The sequence below is a fragment of the Mesoplodon bidens genome, assembly GCF_964165515.1.
Source record: "Mesoplodon bidens genome assembly, chromosome: 2".
NCBI classification, from domain to species: domain Eukaryota; kingdom Metazoa; phylum Chordata; class Mammalia; order Artiodactyla; family Ziphiidae; genus Mesoplodon; species Mesoplodon bidens.
Window position 1 is genome coordinate 81825436 of NC_138177.1, and position 20064 is coordinate 81845499.

A 20064-nucleotide genomic window follows, 5' to 3' on the forward strand; every position below is an offset into this window, starting at 1 on the left:
GACCAGAAGTCGGTCCAGAGGCTCTGGAGTGGGAGCACTGAGTCCAGGGTGATGGAACACTACAGAATTCCCGGCTCCAAGGAAGATTAATCACTGAGAGATGTCACGGAAGCCTCCATCTGAATCCAAGACCCATCTCCACCCAACTGCCAGCAGCTCCCAGCTGCTTACGGCAAACAACAAACAAGACAGGAACACAAACCCACCCGTCAGCACACAGACTACCTAAAGTCATACTAAGCTCACAGACACCCCAAAACACACCAACTGACCTGGCCCTGCTCATCAGAGGAAAAAGGACTCAGCTCCACCCTCCAGAGCGCAGGCATCAGTCCCTCCTATCAGGAAGCCTACACAAGACACTGGACCAACCTTAGCCACTGGGGGCAGAGAACAGAAGCAAGAGGAACTATGACCCTGCAGCCTAGGGAAAGGAGACCTCAAATACTGTAAATTACGTAAAATGAGAACACAGAGAAATATCTTACAGGTAAAGAAGCAAGGTAAAAACCCACAAGACCAAATAAATAAAGAGGAAATAGGCAAACTACCTGAAAAAGAATTCAGAGTAATGATAGTAAAGATGATCCACAATCTAGAAAATAGAATAGAGAAAATACAAGAAACGTTTAACAAGGACCTAGAAGAACTAAAGAGCAAACAAACAGTAACGAACAACACAATAACAGAAATTAAAAATACTCTAGAAGGAATCAATAGCAGAATAACTGAGGCAGAAGAACAGATAAGTGAGCTGGAAGATAGAATGGTGGAGATAACTGCCACAAAGTAGAATAAAGAAAAAAGAATGAAAATGGAGGACAATCTCAGAGACATCTGAGACAACATTAAGCACACCAACATTTGAATTATAGGTGTCCCAGTAGAAAAAAAAAGAAAGGGTCTGAGAAAATATTTGAAGAGATTAGAGTTGAAAACTTCCCCAACATAGGAAAGGAAGTAGTCAAGTCCAGGAAGCACAGAGAGTCCCATACAGGATAAACCCAAGGAGGAACATGTTGAGACACATATTAATCAAACTAACAAAGATTAAACGCAAAGAAAAAATATTAAAAGCATCAAGGGAAAAGCAGCAAATAACATACACGGGAATCCCCATAAGGTTAACAGCTGGTCTTTCAGCAGAAACTCTACAGACCAGAAGGGAGTGGCAAGATATATTTATAATAATGAAAGGGAAAAACCTACAACCAAGATTACCCAGCAAGGATCTCATTCAGATTGAACAGATAAGTTAAAACCTTTACAGACAAGCAAAAGTTAAGAGAATTCAGCATCACCAAACCAGCTCTACAACAAATGCTAAAGGAACTTCTCTAGGCAGGAAATACAAGAGAAGGAAAAGTCTTAACAAAAACAAACTCAAAACTATTAAGAAAATGGAAATAGGAACATACAAATCGATAATTACCTTAAATGTAAATGGATTAAATGCCCCAAAGAAAAGACACAGACTGGCTGAACGGATACAAAAACGAGATCCATATATATGCTGTCTACAAGAGACCCACTTCAGACCTAGGGACACATAAAGACTGAAAGTGAAGGGATAGAAAAAGATATTCCATGCAAATGGAAATCAAAAGAGAGCTGGAGTAATAATACTCATATTAGAAAAAATAAACTTTAAAATAAAGACTACTACAAGAGACCAGGAAGGACAATGATCAAGGGATCAATCCAAGAAGAAGATATAACAATTGTAAATATCTATGCACCCAGCATAGGAACACCTCAATCCATAAGGCAAATGCTAACAGCCATAAAAGGGGAAATCAACAGTAACACAATAATAGTAGGTGACTTTAACACCCCACTTACACCCATGGACACATCATCCAAACAGAAAGTAAATAAGAAAATGCAAGCTTTAAATGACACATTAGACCAGATGGACTTAATTTTATATTTATAAGACATTCCATCCAAAACCAATAGAATATGCTTTCTTCTCAAGTAGACACAGAACATTCTCCAGGATAGATCACATCTTGGGTCACAAATCAAGCTTTGGTAAATTTAAGAATATTGAAATATCAAGCATCTTTTCCAACCACAATGCTGTGAGACTAGATATCAATTACAGGAAAAAAACTGTAAAAAATACTAACACATGGAGGCTAGACAATAAGCTACTAGACAACCAAGAGATCACTGAAGAAGTCAAAGAGGAAATTAAAAAATACCTAGAAACAAATGACAATGAAAACACGACAACTCAAAACCTATGGGATGCAGCAAAAGCAGTTCTAAGAGGGAAGTTTACAGCAATACAATCCTACCTCAAAAAAGAAAAATCTCAAATAACTTAACCTAAAGCAGTTAGAGAAAGAAGAACAAAAAAAACCCAGAGTTAGCAGAAGGAATGAAATCATAAAGATCAGATCAGAAATAAATGAAAAAGAAATGAAGGAAACAGTAGCAAAGATCAATGAAACTAAAAGCTGGTTCTTTGAGAAGATAAACAAATTGATAAACCATTAGCCAGACTCATCAGGAAAAAAAGGGAGAAGACTCAAATCAACAGAATTAGAAATGAAAAAGGAGAAGTAACAACTGACACTGCAGAAATAGAAAGGATCATGAGAGACTACTACAATCAACTATATGCCAATAAAATGGGCAACCTGGAGGAAATGGACAAGTTCTTAGAAAAGTACAACCTTCCAAGACTGATCCAGGAAGAAATAGAAAGCATGAACAGACCAATCACAAGCACTAAAATTGAAACTGTGATTAAAAATCTTCCAACAAACAAAAGCCCAGGACCAGATGGCTTCACAGGTGAATTCTATCAAACATGTAGAGAAGAGCTAACACCTATCCTTCTCAAAGTCTTCCAAAATATAGCAGAGGGAGGAACACTCCCAAACTCATTCTATGAGGCTACCATCACCCTGATACCAAAACCAGACAAAGATGTCACAAAAAAAGAAAACTACAGGCCAATATCACTGATGAACGTAGATGCAAAAATCCTCAACAGAATAATAGCAAACAGAATCCCGCAGCATATTAAAAGGATCAACACCATGATCAAGTGGGGTTTATCCCATGAATGGAAGGATTCTTCAGTATACGCAAATCAATCAATGTGATACACTACATTAACAAACTGAAGGATAAAAACCATAGGATAATCTCATTAGATGCAGAAAAAGCTTGTGACAAAATTCAACATCCATTTATGATAAAACTCTCCAGAAAGTAGACATAGAGGGAACCTACTTCAACATAATAAAGGCCATATATGACAAACCCACAGCCAACATCATTCTCAGTGGTGAAAAACTTAAAGCATTTCCTCTAGATCAGGAACAAGACAAGGTTGCCCACTCTCGCCACTATTATTCAACATAGTTTTGGAAGTTTTAGAGCAATCAGAGAAGAAAAAGAAAAGGAATACAAATTTGAAGAGAAGAAGTAAAACTCACTCTTTGCAGCTGACATGATACTATACATAGAAAATCCTAGAGATGCTACCAGGTAACTACTAGAGCTAATCAATGAATTTGGTAAAGTAGCAGGATACAAAATTAATGCACAGAAATCTCTTGCATTCCGAAGACTATGGAGACTGAGATTCATGATACTAGAGATGAGAAGGAGGAAGACAATATATTAATGGTGTAAAGCAATATGGTTATTATCCTAAGGATGGCAGTCAGCTGTTTGCCATTTAACTGAATACAAAGTAGGAAAATTGGGGCCTATGATACAGAATAGTGAGTAGAGGACAAGTAAGTTGTTCCCATGATATTTGCACACACTAGACTCTTGCTGCATTAGTTGAATGAAAACATACATGAATTAATGAGCAAATGTGGAATAATTTCCTAGTATTTATGTTTCTTGAACATTGGGTTATTACTGAGAGGGGTTGAAAAACTCTTTTATCTGGTAAAATGAAAAGAATAGAGGCAATTAAAGAGGGGCCTTCAACAGTCAAAAAATTAAAAAAATAAAAAAAATAAAACATTCTCTCTCCACAAAAAAAAGAGAAATCTCTTGCATTCCTATACACTAACAACAAAAAATCAGAAAGAGAAATCAAAGAAACACGCCCATTTACTATTGCAACAAAAAGAATAAAATACCTAGGAATAAACCTATCTAAGGAGGCAGAAGCCGTGTATGCAGAAAACTATAAGACACTGATGAAAGAAATCAAAGACAATACAAACAGATGGAAAGGTATACCATGTTCTTGGACTGGAAGAATCAACATTGTGGAAATGACTATACTACCCAAAGCAACCTACAGATTCAATGCAATCCCTATAAAATTACCAATGGCATTTTTCACAGAACTAGAATAAAAAGTTTACAATTTGTATAGAAACACAAAAGACCCTGAATAGGCAAAGCAATCTTGAGGAAGAAAAATGGAGCTGGAGGAATCAGGCTCCCTGTTTTCAGACTATACTACAAAGGTACTGTAATCAAGACAGTAGGGTACTGGTACAAAAACAGAAATATAGATCAATGGTACAGGATGGAAAGCCCAAAGAGAAACCCACGCACATCTGGCCACCTTATCATTGACAAAGGAGGCAAGAATATACAATGGAGAAAAGACAGCCTCTTCAATAAGTAGAGCTGGGAAAACTGGACAGCTACATGTAAAAGAATGAATTTAGAACACTTCCTAACACCATACACAAAAATAAACTGAAAGTGGATTGAAGACCTAAATGTAAGGCCAGGCACTATAAAACTCTTAGAGGAAAACATAGGCACAACACCCTTTGACATAAATCACAGCAAGGTTTTTTTTATGACCCCCCCCCAGAGTAATGGAAATAAAATTAAAAACGGGACCTAAGGAAACTTAAAAGCTTTAGCACAGCAAAGGAAACCATAAACAAGACAAAAAGCCCTCAGAATGGAAGAAAATATTTGCAAATGAATCAACTGACAAAGGGTTAATCTCCAAAGTATACAAGCAGTTCATGCAGCTCAGTATCAAAAAAAACAAACAACCCAGTCCAAAAATGGGCAGAAGACCTAAATGGACATTTCTCCAAAGAAGACACACAGATTACCAACAAACACATGAAAAGATGCTCAGCATCACTAATCATTAGAGAAATGCAAATCAAAACCACAATGAGGTATCACCTCACACCTGTCAGAATGGCCCTCATCAAAAAATCTACAAACAGTAAATGCTGGAGAAGGTATGGAGAAAGGGAACCCTCTTGCACTGTTGATGGGAATATAAATTGATACAGCCACTATGGAGAACAGTATGGAGGTTCCTTAAAAAACTAAAATAAGTACTACCATATGACCCAGCAATCCCACTACTGGGCATATACCCTAAGAAAACCATAATTCAAAAAGAGACATGTATCCCAGTGTTCACTGCAGCTCTGTTTACAATACCTAGGACATTGAAGCAACCTATGTGTCCATCGACAGATGAATGGATAAAGAAGATGTGGCACATGTATACAATGGAATATTACTCAGCCATAAAAAGGAATGAATTGAGTTATTTGTAGTGAGGTGGATGGACCTAGAGCCTGTCATACAGAGTGAAGTATGTCAGAAAGAGAAAAACAAATAGTGTATGCTAATGCACATGTATGGAATCTAAACAATGGTACTGATGAACTTAGTGGCAGGACGAGAATAAAGGACCAGACGTAGAGAATGGACTTGAGGACATGGGGGGGAAGGGGAAACTGGGATGAAGTGAGAGAGTTGCATTGACATATATACACTACCAAATGTAAAATGGATGGCTGTTGGGAAGCAGCTGCATAGCACAGGGAGATCAGTTCAATGCCTTGTGATGACCTAGAGGGGTGGGATAGGGAGGGTGGGAGGGAGGCTGAGGAGGGAGGGGATATGGGGATATATGTATACTTATAGCTGATTCACTTTGTTGTGCAACAGAAACAAACACAACATTGTAAAGCAATTATACTCCAATAAACATACTAAAAATAAATAAAAATTAATTCTGAAATAACGTTCCTATAAAAGGAATTGTTAGTAGTTATAATTTTACAGAGGATTTTTATTGGTTCATTAAATACAAAATAATTGATGTATGATTGCATAATAAAGTTTTTTTAATTCTAAGAAAAAAAAAGACACTGCAAGAAAAGAAAACTACAGGACTATATCTCTCATGAATATAGATGCAAAAATTCTCAACAAAAGAGTAGCAAACAATACAACAGCACTTTAAAAGAATCACACACTGTGATCAAGTGGGATTTATCCTTGGGATGAAAGGATGGTTCAATGTATACAAATCAATAAATGTGATACACCACATTAATGGAATGAAGAGTGAAAATTATATAATCCTCTCAATAAATGAAGAAAAAACATTTGACAAAATTCATCACCTTTTTCATGGTAAAAATTCTAAACATGTTCAATGTAGAGGGAACATACTTCAAAATTCATCACCTTTTTCATGATAAAAATTCTAAACATGTTCAATATAGAGGGAACATACTTCAACCTATCCAGAGCAATTAGGCAAGAAAATGAAACAAAAGGCATCCAAATCAGAAAAGAAGTAAAATTATTACTGTTTGCAGGTAATGTGATCTTATATAGAGAAAATTGTAAAGACTCCACCAAAAAACCTGTTAGAACTAGTAAATCCAGTAAAGTTGCAGGATACAAAATCAACATGCAAAAATCAGTTGCATTTCTATACAGTAACAATGAACCACCTGAAAATGAAATTCTGAAAACCCATTTTACAGTAGCATCAAAAAGAATAAAATTCTTACTAATAAATTTAGTGAATAGGTAAAAGATCGGTACACTGAAAACTATAAAACATTGATGAAAGAAATTGGAGAAGACATAAGACATAAATGGAAAGATAGCCTGTGTTGATTGATTGAAAGAATTAATATTGTTAAAATATCCGTACTACTCAAAACCATCTATAGATTCAGTGCAATCCCTATCAAGACTCCAATGGTATTTTTCACAGAAATAGATAAAAGAATCCTAAAATTTGTATGGGACTACAGAAGACCCCAAATAGGCAAAGCAATCTTGAGAAAGAGGAGCAAAGCCAGAGGCAACACACTTCCTGATTTCCAACTATACTACAAGGCTATAATAATCAGAACAGTAACAAATGGGACTACATCAAACTAAAAAGCTTCTGTACAGCAAAAGAAGAGGCATTTTCCCAAATGAGACATGGATGGCCAATAGGTACATACAAAGGTGCTCAATAAAAACCACAGTGAGATATCACCACACACCTGTTAGAATGGCTATTATTTTAAAAATGAGATAACATGCTGTTAAGGATGTGGAGAAAAGGGAACCGTTGTGCACTCATGGTAAGTATGTAAATTGGGATAGCTGTTATGGAAAACAGTATGGAGGTTCCTCAAGAAAATTTAAATGGAATTACTGTATAGTCCAGAAATTCCACTTCTGGGTATAAATCCAGAGGAAATGAAATCATTATCTCAAAGAGGTATCTGCACCCCAATGTTCATTGCAGCATTATTTACGATAGCCAAGACATAGGAACAACCTAAGTGTCCATTGATGGATGAATGAATAAAGAAAATGTGGTGGTGGTGTGTGTATGTATGAACTGTGTGTACATATTATATAATATATAATATACACAGTGGAATATTTTTCAGCCATAAAAAAGGAAATCCTGCCATTTGCAACAATATGCATGGACTTTGATGGTGTTATGCTAAGTGAAATAAAGTCAAAGGCATATTGAATGATCTAATTTATATATGGAATCTGAAAAAAGCTGAAGTCATAGAAACAGAATAGAATGGTGGTTGACGGGTGGGGGAAATGAGATGTTGGTCAAAGGAACAAACTTCAGGCTATAACATGAATACTAAAGTTGTACAGCTTGGTGATTATAATTAATAACACTATTACATACTTGAAGGTTGTTAAGAGAGTAGGTCTGAAGTGTTCTCTAAAGAAAAGTAGTTATTTGAGGTGATAGATGCGTTAACTAATCTTATTGTGGTAACCATTTCACAATATGTACATATATCAAATGACCATGTTGTACACCTTAAACATGGTCATTTGATATATGTATATATTGTGAAATGGTTACCACAATAATTATACAATGTTCTATGTCTATTATGCCTCAGTAAAGCTGAGGGGAAAAGTACAGCATCAGAGTCAAGAGAGGCTGTTATTTATTCTGTCCTGTTAGGACCCCATGCTGCATAGTTTTCATCTTATTTTTATTATTACTTTTTAAGAGTGATAAACTGGGATATACCTAAAAGAAAATGATTAGCATAGTAGACATTGTGGAAACCATATTATTTGAAGGAATAGTTTAAAGAGCTAGGATTAGCATAGAGAAAAGAAGATTTGAGGGAAATATGACTTGTTTGAGTGAATTAGGCCAAGATGTTTTTCAATATATCCCACCTTCTGGATATGTCTGATTCACCTGAGGTACCATTTAGTTTATTGCTTTATCCCTGGTATTTCCTCTAAACTGGAAGTTATATCTAATGGAAATCAAGTTTGGCTAAAATATTTCATAGGTGAGGTTGTGTTGTGTACTTAATATTGTCTCATATTAGAAGATACATGAAATCTGATTGACCTGTTAGTGGACCATTATTAAGAGGCTCTCCAGATTAGAGTGATGACAGTTTGATCCTTGCATTTGTACAGTTATATTTTATCCTTTGCGGCTGAAAGGTAATCAATAAGATGGTGTTTAGGCTCTATGAGTATCTAGTTCCTCATTGTACATTCACATAATGGTTTTAGCAACAATTTATAGCCCTAAATTATACTTTGGGTGGAAATAAAATTCTACGTCAGAAATTATTTTCCAGATTTTTAAGGCATTGCTCCATTGTTTTCTATTTTCATTATTGCTCTTGAAAAATCTCATGTTATTATTCCTGATTCTCCATATGTTACTGGTTTCTTTTCTGGGAACTTTATGATCTCGTCTTTATTTCTGATGTTTCTTTAATTGAAATTTAAGTGATTTGAGTAATTTAAGTGATGTGGCTTGGTCTGGTTTGGTTATTCCATGGGCTCTTTGAGTCTAGAAACTCGTATCTTTCCATTATGGGCAATTTCTTGTTTTATTTGTTTAATAATATCCTTCCCTCTGTATTCTCTGTTCTGTCTTCGAAGAAACTTTATTGGATGCTGTACCTCCCATTTCATCCTCCAAGTTTTATATCTGTTACCTCTTATTTTCCATCTGTTTATTTTCTGGAAGATTTCCTCAACTTTAGCTTTAACCCATCTATTGAACTTTTTATTTCTGCTGTCATATATTTTTCACTCGGCTATAACAATTAGATAAGTGCTTTTTCCTCTTCTCTGAATATTCTGTTTTTCATAACATTCTGGTTATGTTTCAGACATACTATGTCTTCTCTTACCTCTCTGAGAGTAGTAATTATGGTGTTGGGAGTTTTTTGGCTTGTTTTTTTTTTTTTTTTTTTTTTTTGTGGTACGCGGGCCTCTCACTGTTGTGGCCTCTCCCATTGCAGAGCACAGGCTCCGGACACACAGGCCCAGCGGCCACGGCTCACGGGCCTAGCCGCTCCACGGCATGTGGGATCTTCCCAGACCAGGGCACAAACCCGCGTCCCCTGCATCGGTAGGCGGACTCTCAACCACTGTGCCACCAGGGAAGCCCTTGGCTTGTTTTTTAAGTTTCCTTCCCTAAATTGCCTATTTTTTTTTTAGCATTTGTGCCCCCCCACCCCATTTGTGAGAGGCTTTCCTCACTTCCTGGTGATCCTCAAGTGTCAGCATATTCAAGAGAGTGATTGAGAAGGTACTGGGAAGCTTTGTGTGCGTGGGCTTGACAGATCTGGAAGCAGATGATGAGCAGGAGCCCTGCTGTTTCATTGGGAGAACATCTCTCATTTATCAGAATCTGTAGGTCCTTTGGTTTGAGCCACTTAGTCTCCTGGAAGGGAATCTTCCAGGGGTATAATCATGGATGTCTGCTTTGGAAGCCAGTTAAGAGCAGAGATCTAGAGCCATTACTGTTGAGTATAACAGTTTAATCAAATCCCCTCTTTTCAGCTGTGCCTGGGGTTCTAGAGTCCAGAAGCTCTGGTGCAGCATCTTCCAAGAATAAACCTTCCTGTTGCTGTGGTGGTAAAGGAATCATCACCTTGCTGTGCTGGCTGGGGGAGGGGTTGTTGCAGATTTGAATGTTTTTATGCAAACATTTAACACAGCCTCCTCTTTTTAGTCCCACTTCACATCATAGCCTTCAGAAGTTCTTAGGACCTCCAATTTCTGAGCCTTTTTAGTGTTCTGTAGTAATAACAACAACAATAATAGCTAATGCATGAATGCACTTTGCGTATATTAACTCATTTAATCCTGTGAAGTAAGTACTATTAGTATCCCCCTTATATAGGAAATTGAGGCATGGAGAGTCCAAGCTCTTGTCCAGAGGGTCACAGCAGGAACATGGTGGATTCAGGATTTAAATCAAAGCAGTCTGTCTTCGATCCAACACTGCCTTTCAGAACAGACCAGCTTGCTTCATATTGGTCACCCCATTTCTGCAAGCAGTAATGTTTCTCTGCTTTGCTAAATCAGTTGCTTCTAGTCCATTGACTTTATTCCTTCTTCGAAAATTTTAATGATGCTTTTCTGCTTCATGTTCTCTCCCATCCTCCTTGTCTCTGTTTTTATACCTACTGTATTGCTTCACTGTCATTTTGGGATCAGAGACAAATGTTTGTATTCAATCCATATTTTTAAGTGGAATTTCTCAAAGTTCGTAATACTTTCTCTGGTTCATGCATTGTTCTGTTGATTTGCTGGGGTTTTTTTTTTTCTAACAGCTCCATGACTTATATATTCTCCCTTGTTCCCAGGTTGCCGGACAGGTGAAGCAAAATTGACAAAAGGATTTAATCTAGCTGCCCGGTTCATCATTCACACAGTGGGACCTAAGTACAAGAGCCGCTATCGCACAGCTGCTGAGAGTTCCCTATACAGCTGCTACAGAAACGTACTTCAGCTGGCAAAGTATGGCTAACTCAGTTCCTAGACATAGCATGCCATACATTGGTAAAGGCCCTGGTTTTAAAATGAAACCTAGCTATGAAAGTCAAATTTTGAGGGACTTAAATAATTTAGGAGGACCCTGAAGATAGAATTAATCATCTTCTCCTCTTACGTGTCAGAGTAAGAGGAATACATTTGGGTGACTTGAGAATTTAACCCATTCCCATTTTACTTAGTTCCCATTTTACTCAGAATATATTTCCCCCAAATGGTGCAGTTAAATTATATATTAATATAATTTTTACTTAGTGCAGTTGGGTTATATATTACAGTAGATTCATTGAAGGGACAGGGAAGGAGAATGTAAGCTGCATTTTTTATTATTTATTATGAATGCTTAGAGTATAGTTTTTGTGTTTTCTGTTTGATTGCAGAGAGCAGTCCATGTCTTCTGTTGGATTCTGTGTCATCAATTCTGCAAAACGAGGTTACCCTTTAGAAGATGCAACACACATAGCACTTCGTAAGTAAGGTTGGGGGTACTGTACATAAATTAAAAAAAAGTTTTTTATCACTAGTTAAATAGTTGCAGCCAAAGAAGATTTGTTGATTAACTGATTGTGGCACTCTGGCAGGAAGTTTGTGTTGACAAGTTGCAGAGCTCTCAGTTTACTTTCTAGGTTTGACATTTTTATCCATTTGAATAAAGGCTTAGAAAATTTGCCTATTAAGTTTGAAAATTATACCACTGAGAAGTATGGCCAATGCACTGGGTATCTGAGTCATAATTCAGAATAATCTTAGCAGGCAGCAACAATGAAGTCAAAACAGATTTTGTAATATCAGATTGATATAGCACTATCAGTTTAAGCAGTAGCTTTCACATGTGCTATTTGAATGTAAAGCCCTGCATTTAGATTTTTAAAAGACTGGGCTCAATCATTATGAGCCAGAATGTTGTATATGTAATATAAAAATATGATGCTTAGCTCGAGAGAGTCCCTGATCTCACTGTATTGTATACAGGTTCAGACCACACCTAGAATTTTGCATCTAGTTCTGGCTGTCATATCTCATGAGACTGACAAACTGCAGGGCAAACAGTTTGAAGCATTAGTGGTGTTTCTCCTAAAGAAGAACCACTTTTAGCATATATGGTGCCCAAATATATGGAGTCGTCTCATGTGGACTTATTCCATACTGTATTTTTAGAGCAATAGTTCTTAACTATTATGACTTCTTTGGAATTCATCATAAACTACACTGAGCATCTGATGAAAGAAAGCTGTGGGCCCTTTTCCCAAAGGAATGCACATACAGAGGGAATTTACATGCTATTTCAGGAAGTTCACAAATCCTTGTAAAGATTGTAAATAAGATCTCCAACTGTAGAAGACAGGTCTAAGACCAAGTGACAAGGAAGAAGATTTGTTCCCCTTTGAGATAGGACTATCTGAAATAGAAAGGTTTTTTTTTAAATTTATTTATTTAATTTATTTATTTTTGGCTGCGTTGGGTCTTCGTTGCTGCTTGCAAACTTTCTGTAGTTGCGGCAAGCGAGGGCCACTCCTCATTGTGGTTCGTGGGCTTCTCATTGTGGTGGCTTCTCTTGCTGCGGAGCATGGGTTTCAGGTGCTCAGGCTTCAGTAGTTGTGGCACGCAGACTCAGTAGTTGTGACTCGCAGGCTCTAGAGCGCAGGCTCAGCAGTTGTGGCGCACAGGCTTAGTTGCTCCGCGGCATGTGGGATCTTCCTGGACCAGGGCTCGAACCTGTGTCCCCTGCACTGGCAGGTGGATTCTTAACCACTGCGCCACCAGGGATGTCCCAGAAATCTTTTCTTTTCATCTCTGTATTTCCAATGCTTTCATATGTTAGGAATGCTTTACATATGGTCCTTGCTGAAGAAATATGTATTTTAAAAAGGGATAAAAGAAATTCCATTTCACTTCAACAACCTTGTGTTTTAGGTAGTGTAGTCTTTTAGGTATTTGTTTTACAAATAAAGAGGCTCAGAAATTTATCATTTTCTTAGGGTTATTGAGACTTGGAACATATATCCAGGCCTTCTGACTCCCAAGTCTAGTAACCTATGTGTTGTACTAGATAATTCATTATGCTTGAGTTAGGACTGCTTCGGTGGGAAACTACTGTTATAGCTAGCCTGCATGTATTCTGAATGGTGCCTTACCAAAGCAAAGTTCCTACCTTTATATAATTCTCCTTGGCAAGGCTTTTGGCAGGTCTTAACTTTCTCTGGTTTCGTTTAGCCTGTGCCCCATATCTGATAGCTTGAGATAGGCCTTTTATGTCTCCATTTTTTATTAAAGTAATTACATGGATTAGAATTTAAAGAGACACCATCATTTTGTAGAAAAGGCTCTGAAAAGGTAGTCAAGAAGACTGGTTTTTGGTCCCAGTTCTACCAGTCTAACTCTGGCTCTGTGGCCCTCAGATAAGTCACTTGATACAGTACCACAGAGGAGTCAGCTTTGAGCAGTAATTGTAGTAACAGCAGATAAAGATCAAAAGTAGGTATAAGTTCATAGTTCCTATGAGTCAGGAGTCTGGCTCAGCTGACTCTTCTGCTCGGGGTCTCCCATGGCAGCAAGTTAGGTGTGGGCCAGACAGTTCATCTCTGGAGTTTGGGGGGTACTTCTAAGTTCATGGGGTTATTGGCAGAATTCAGTTTCTTGCAGTTGTGGGACTGGAGGTCCCTGCTTTCTTGCTGCCTGTCAGCCGAGGGCCACTCACAGCACTTAGAGGCCACCTGTACTTCCCTGCTACGTGACCCTTTCCCAACAGGGCAGCCCACTTCCTCCAGGCCAGGAGGAGAACCTCTTCTTCCATCAGCCAGCCAGTGTCTCACGCCATGTAACTCAACCACAGGAGTGACATTCTTCACTTCTGCTGGGTCCTTCCACATTCAAGGGCAGGAGATTCAACCAGGTTGTGACTCCTTGGACGTCATCTTAGAATTCTGCCTATCACAGGGTAGAAAGCCAGCCCACTCTTCCTACCTTGAAATTGTCAACCAGAAACCCAGCATGTGCCTTTGTAAATGGTCCCTCAATTAAATTCTCCTCAAATTACAAAGAAAAAAAGTAGGTATAAGGGACTTTGATGAAGCAATTTCTAGAAATATAATTAGCACAAAGGAAATGTAAAGCTTTAAGATAAGCAGGTTAACTTGTATGTTATAAGACCTGCTTGACTTATTACACCTTAAATCTAATAGCAGAACTATAGCATCTCATTAGAAAATACACACACACACACACACACAGACAGTTGTGCCCTTTGCTCACATACTTTCTAAGTATCTGGGAAATAAATGGCTTTTAGGCTTTTGTAGCATATGTGGGCCAAGAACAGATCTGAGGCTGTAACTCTTAAGTCCTTAGTTCCAAAAGCTTTCTTACTTATTAAACTATTATTGAAATTTATTTCATTTGAAATCTAAGTATTATCTTCTTGATAGATGTACTAAGTTATTTATCTTTTTTATCTTAGTTCATGTGCAGTTCAGTTCTTCTCCAAAAGAAACTTAAAGAAACATCTACATTTAGATAAATTTATCATGTTATTTATTCATTCAACAGAACTCTGAGTGACTACTATATGCTAGGCCCTGTGCTGTATAGAAGAGGATACAGTGGTGAGAAAAAAGGCAATGGTGTTGTTCTTACTGTGTTTCCAGTTTGGAAATTTTAATGTCACACATGTCATTCTCACCAGTTAAAGAGTTTTTACTACAAGTTAGGCACATGGCATCCTGGTTGGTTGCAAAGAATAGTGCACAGTACAAAAACCTTATAGCCATGATATCACTTTTCTTTTTCTCCTTTTTGCAGAATTACTTTTCTGAGTGAACTGTGCTGCTGAGGGAATTCAACTTGGTTACTAGTTGGCATCGAACGTTGTCTTCCAAAGGAAATGCCACAGTTATACGCTGGGAAACTATTTTGTGTAAACATTAAAACTTGGTGTCAAAGTAAATAGAATGGAAGAAAATAGTTTGGTTTTTTTTAATTTCATTTTTTAAAAATTATTAAAGCAGAATAGAGGGAGAAATGAAAAAATCTGTCTCCTGACAAAAGAGAATTAGGAAGATTTGTTCAGTCCTTCAACAAATGGGTCTCCTCTATTAGGCTCTCAAGACACAGTAGTGAACAAGGCAAGCAATAGGTTGATAACCAGAGTCATAAAATGTTCATTCAGTTACTAGTTACTTTTGAATGATTGCTTGCCATATTCCTAAGGTGTGCTAGGCCCTAGTAATAATATATTTTATTTTAAAGATTTTTTTTTATGTGGACCATTTTTAAAGTCCTCATCAAATTTGTTACAGTATTGCTTCTGTTCTATGTTTTGGTTTTTTGGCCCTGAGGCATGTGGGATCCTAGCTCCCCGACCAGAGATCAAACCTTCACCGCATTGGAAGGCAACATCCTAACCACTGGACTACCAGGGAAGTCCTAAGGCCCTAGTAGTATTAATGTTAAGTTTACTTGGCCTTCAGAAAGCTCACAGTCTAGATATAAAATGCTATGCGAAGTTCACAAATAGAGGCCTGTTTAAAAGATTATAGGAGGAGCACACAGAAGGATGGAATTCTATACAAAGGAGATGGCTTTTGACTGGGCCATGAAAAATGAGTAGGAGTTCACTAAGAGAGGGTCATGGTGGATGAAAGGTATTCTAGTCAAAGGCAACCATGCAGGCAGAGATAGGGTAACATCAAAGTAAGTGGCATATTCGAAGTACAGCAAAGAAGCCAATGGCTAAAGCATAAGATAGGTGGGAAGAATAGCTGGAAATAGGACTAAAGGGCAGGGGTGGAGGGGTGGTCAGTTGTTAGGGTGTGGAGAGCCATGCTATGGGGACTTTGGATCTTAACCTATAAGCAGTGCAGAGCCATCGGAAATGGTTAGTAAGGAGGGTAACATAAGATAACTCAGGCAACAGTGAATATGTAGGCTTGGAAAGAGAAACAAAAGAACAGTTGAAAACTTATTGCCAGCGTCTTTGTTAGCATTGAGAGCCTGAGAGCAGCTGGAAGAGAAAAGGAATGGCTGTTAAAAATATTAGCAATAGAATTTAAAGCACATGATAACACATTGAAAATGCAGGATGAAGGGAGAAGTGAAGGAAGTGTCAGAAGAATTCAGGATTCTAGCTTAGGTGAGTGGTTGGATGTTGCTGTGTAACTGAAATAAGGAGTACAGGTAAAGGAGCAGATGTTGGGGAGAGATGGAAGTCAGGTTTGGACCTGTTGGGATCAGGCTTGGATATGCTGAGTTTGAGGTCTCAGTTATCTGGGCAGATGTGCCCAGAAGGCTGTAGGAAATTTCAGGTCTTTTGTTCAGAAAACAGAGTATAAAGATTTGGAAGCCATCAGCATGTGGAGTATTATCTAACAATCAAATTAGTGAGCTCAAGAAACTATATATACCAAGAAAATTAAAAATATGGAGGACAGAACCTGGAGAGGACAGTATTTTTAAAAGGTGGGGTGTGGGCATCTAGAGAGAGATTGCAGGTAAGTTAAGGACTGAGAAAAGGCCACTAGGTCTCATTATTAAGAAGTTTATAGAGAAAGAATAAGGATAAGATAGAAATTAAGAAAAAATAATTCAGTTTTGGTTCAATAGGATATTGACAGGGATAAAGAGCTGAGGAGGACATCTAATACTGTAACTGATTAATGGAAAGGCACTTGTGCTAGACCATTCTGGTCAGAGAGAGAGGCCCCAGAGAATAAAAAGAATATACTGGATAAGGGAGAATTGTCTGCAGTCAGCATCTTCTATCGCCAGGCACTATTTACTGGCAATAAAGCAGTAAATAAAATAAAGCTCTTGCTGTCGTGGAGCTTTCATCTAATGGATGGGGCAGGGAGGGTGGGAAGGATATACAATAAACAGGAAACTCCACGAAATGTCCAGAATAGTTGCTCTGTAGGAAAGCAAATCAGGGAAAAGTTTTGTGGTTTTTTTTTTTGCGGTATGCGGGCCTCTCACTGTTGTGGCCTCTCCCGTTGCGGAGCACAGGCTCCGGACGCACAGGCTCAGCGGCCATGGCTCACAGGCCCAGCCACTCCGCGGCATGTGGGATCTTCCCAGACCGGGGCACGAACCTGTGTCCCCTGCATCGGCAGGCGGACTCTCAACCACTGCGCCACCAGGGAAGCCCCAGGGAAGAATTTTTAAATAGGGTGACCTGGGGAGGCTTTACTGATAAGGTGTCACTGAGCACAGACCTGAATGACACGAGGAGTGATCCCTTACAGAAATAAAACTTTGAAGGGTTTGATTTTTCTTCACAATTAATTTCTTATTTATTGAATTAATCTTTCTATTTTTTCCTTAGGCACGGTAAGGAGATTCCTCGAAATTCACGGAGAGACTATTGAAAAAGTAGTATTTGCTGTCTCTGAACTTGAAGAGGTATTTTGCTAATTACCTTGCACTGTTTAAATCTTATTTTCACTTGTAAGTGTTTACCTCTGTCTCTTCATTATCTGTTAACTGAATTGCCAGCAGGGAAATCCTAATTATCTGTGCACATATTTGGTAGTGGGGCTTACCATCATTTGTTGAAAAAAACTATACTGGAGACTAAAAGCAAGTCAGGAGGAGCATTTTGTTCATGTTTTTCACTGGTAAACTGTTATCACGCAGTAAAATCTTATAAGGTGGAGTTGTTCTGATTTACTCCCTATATTAGCTCTCAAGACAGCTCAAGGCATCGCCTTATGACCTAAGCACTGGGTGCCTGTGCAGCATAACTGGAAAACCACCACTGCTGGAAAAGCCCTGTTATCTCTGTGACCTGGAAACAGGTGACAGCCTAGCCTAGTGGCTAGTATTGAGTAAGTTGTGAGGTTTATGGTTTGTTATGTGTGGTTAGGTTTAGTATGTTTCAATTTAATTTAGAGCCATTTTAGGAAATAAGTTCTTTTTTAAATCTTATTAAGCTTTTATTTAGCTTTAGTGTGCTCTGTCCCATTCAGCTTGTATTATTTCTGAGTTTTGTGTCCTTGGGCAAGTCTTGTGTCCTCTCTGTGCTTTGATAAAAAATGAGTACTAACAGTACTTATATCATAGGAGTTTTGTGATAAATGAATTAATACATGTGAAATAGCCATTCAAAGTATATGTAGGTACATATATGAGATATAAACCATTTTGAATTTGCTGAAGTAAGACACATTTACCATGTTTGCTATCTCTTCTTATTTCACCTGGTTTACCTATTCATTCATTCTCTCAGTGACCTATTATTGAATTCTAGGATATATCAGGTTTACTCTACTGGGTTCTGGGAATACACCAGTGAATGAGTCATGGTCGTTGTCCTCAAGGAACCCACTGTCTGTTGGTGGGGACAGACAAGTCAGATAAGTTATGATAATTGTGATAATGGAGGTACAGGAAGGACAGGAGCACACAACTCCAGCCTGGCATGGGGTTAGGAAATGCTTTCCATAGATAGTGATATGTAAGTTGAAATCATTGTAAAAGGTAACTAAAATTTTCCAAAGGAAGGGCAAATAGCAGTAGTCATACAAGCATAAGCACAGGCATATAAGTAAGAAATAGCAGAAAGGGTGTAGTGTATTGCATAAAATGTGAGGCTAGGAGTGGCAAAAATGAAAGTTAGGCAGGGGCAAGATCACTCAAGGCCTGGTATCTCATACTTTATCAGTCATACAATGGGAGAATATAGAAGAGCTCCAAGCAGACGAATGATGTGGTCTAACTTCTATATTAGCTATGTGGAGGATGATTTTGAAGGAGAAAGACAAGTGACAAGAAGAGATAATAAGCGGTTGTAATATTCCAAGTGAGAAATGATCAGGCCTGAACAAGGGCACTGGAGGTGTTGAAACTTAAAAAAATATTAAACAAATTCAGCTGGAGTTGGAGGTCACAAATATGTAGGGGAAAAGAGAGAGGGAAGTTAAGGATGACTCCTAGGTTTCTGGCTTGGATGACTGGATAATGATGCCACCAGTGAGATAGGAGGTAGAAAGGGGGGAAAGTTTTAGAGAGAGGAGAAGGGGTGAAGACAAGTTCTATTTTGAACATGTTGAAGCCTAGGGGGTAACTGTATTCAGCTGATGATCAGCAGGCCATTGTGCTTGTCAGTCTAAAGCTGAGGAGTGAAGTCTGGGCTAGACATTTGACCATGTCATAGAATAGGATACCAAGTAAGGCACCAAGGTAAGATACCCTGTTCTCAGGGAGTTTGTAGACTAATAGTTAGACTAATTAGTCTACTAATAGTAGACTAATAGTTAGATAGCCAGATAAACAAAGACCACCCTGAAGTGTGGCAAGTGCTATGCTGGGAGTGTACATCACAGTGCTGTGGCAGTCTATCAGGGCACCTAAGCCAGACCCACGGGAACAGGGAAAACTTCTTCACCTGCAGTATACCTGAAAAAAATAGTCATTAACGTTTATCATCTAGGTCCAATGGACTTTTTTTTTAAGTCATTTTATGAATAATTTATTGAATAATAAAGGGATAATAAAAAACAATTTGATAAGGTATTTCAGTAAGAATTGAAATGTAACCAGCCTTTTTTTTTTTTTCCTTTTTGCGGTACGCGGGCCTCTCACTGTTGTGGCCTCTCCCGTTGCGGAGCACAGGCTCCGGACGCGCAGGCCCAGCGGCCATGGCTCACGGGCCCAGCCGCTCCGCGGCATGTGGGATCTTCCCAGACCGGGGCACGAACCCGCGTCCCCTGCATCCGCAGGCGGACTCTTAACCACTGCGCCACCAGGGAGGCCCACCAGCCTTTTTATATCAAGTAAATTTTGTTGCACAAACGTCGTAAAAGATGAAAGAATACTGTCACATCTTTCTAGTAAGATGTTCTTATCACAAAATCCTGTACGGTCAGGTTCTTCCTATAGTGACTCACTGAATGAGACGCCATATTTCTACTTTGCCCATAGAAATATGTTGTTGACTCATAGGTTCTTGAATTTGAGAAGATTAATCTAGGATATTGTCATCTGAAGACTCAGTGT

The 20064-nt window shown here is 38.4% G+C and overlaps 1 protein-coding gene across 1 annotated transcript in view; it reads left to right on the forward strand.

Annotated features, from left to right (window-relative positions):
- The window catches only part of GDAP2 (ganglioside induced differentiation associated protein 2), a 71414-nt gene that overhangs the window by 17042 nt on the left and 34308 nt on the right, over positions 1-20064 (forward strand). Inside the window, exons 4-6 of the mRNA XM_081226516.1 lie at positions 10890-11043; positions 11457-11545; positions 17393-17469. Of these exons, the coding sequence (XP_081082642.1) occupies positions 10890-11043; positions 11457-11545; positions 17393-17469 (320 nt within the window). The remainder of the gene's footprint in view (positions 1-10889; positions 11044-11456; positions 11546-17392; positions 17470-20064) is intronic.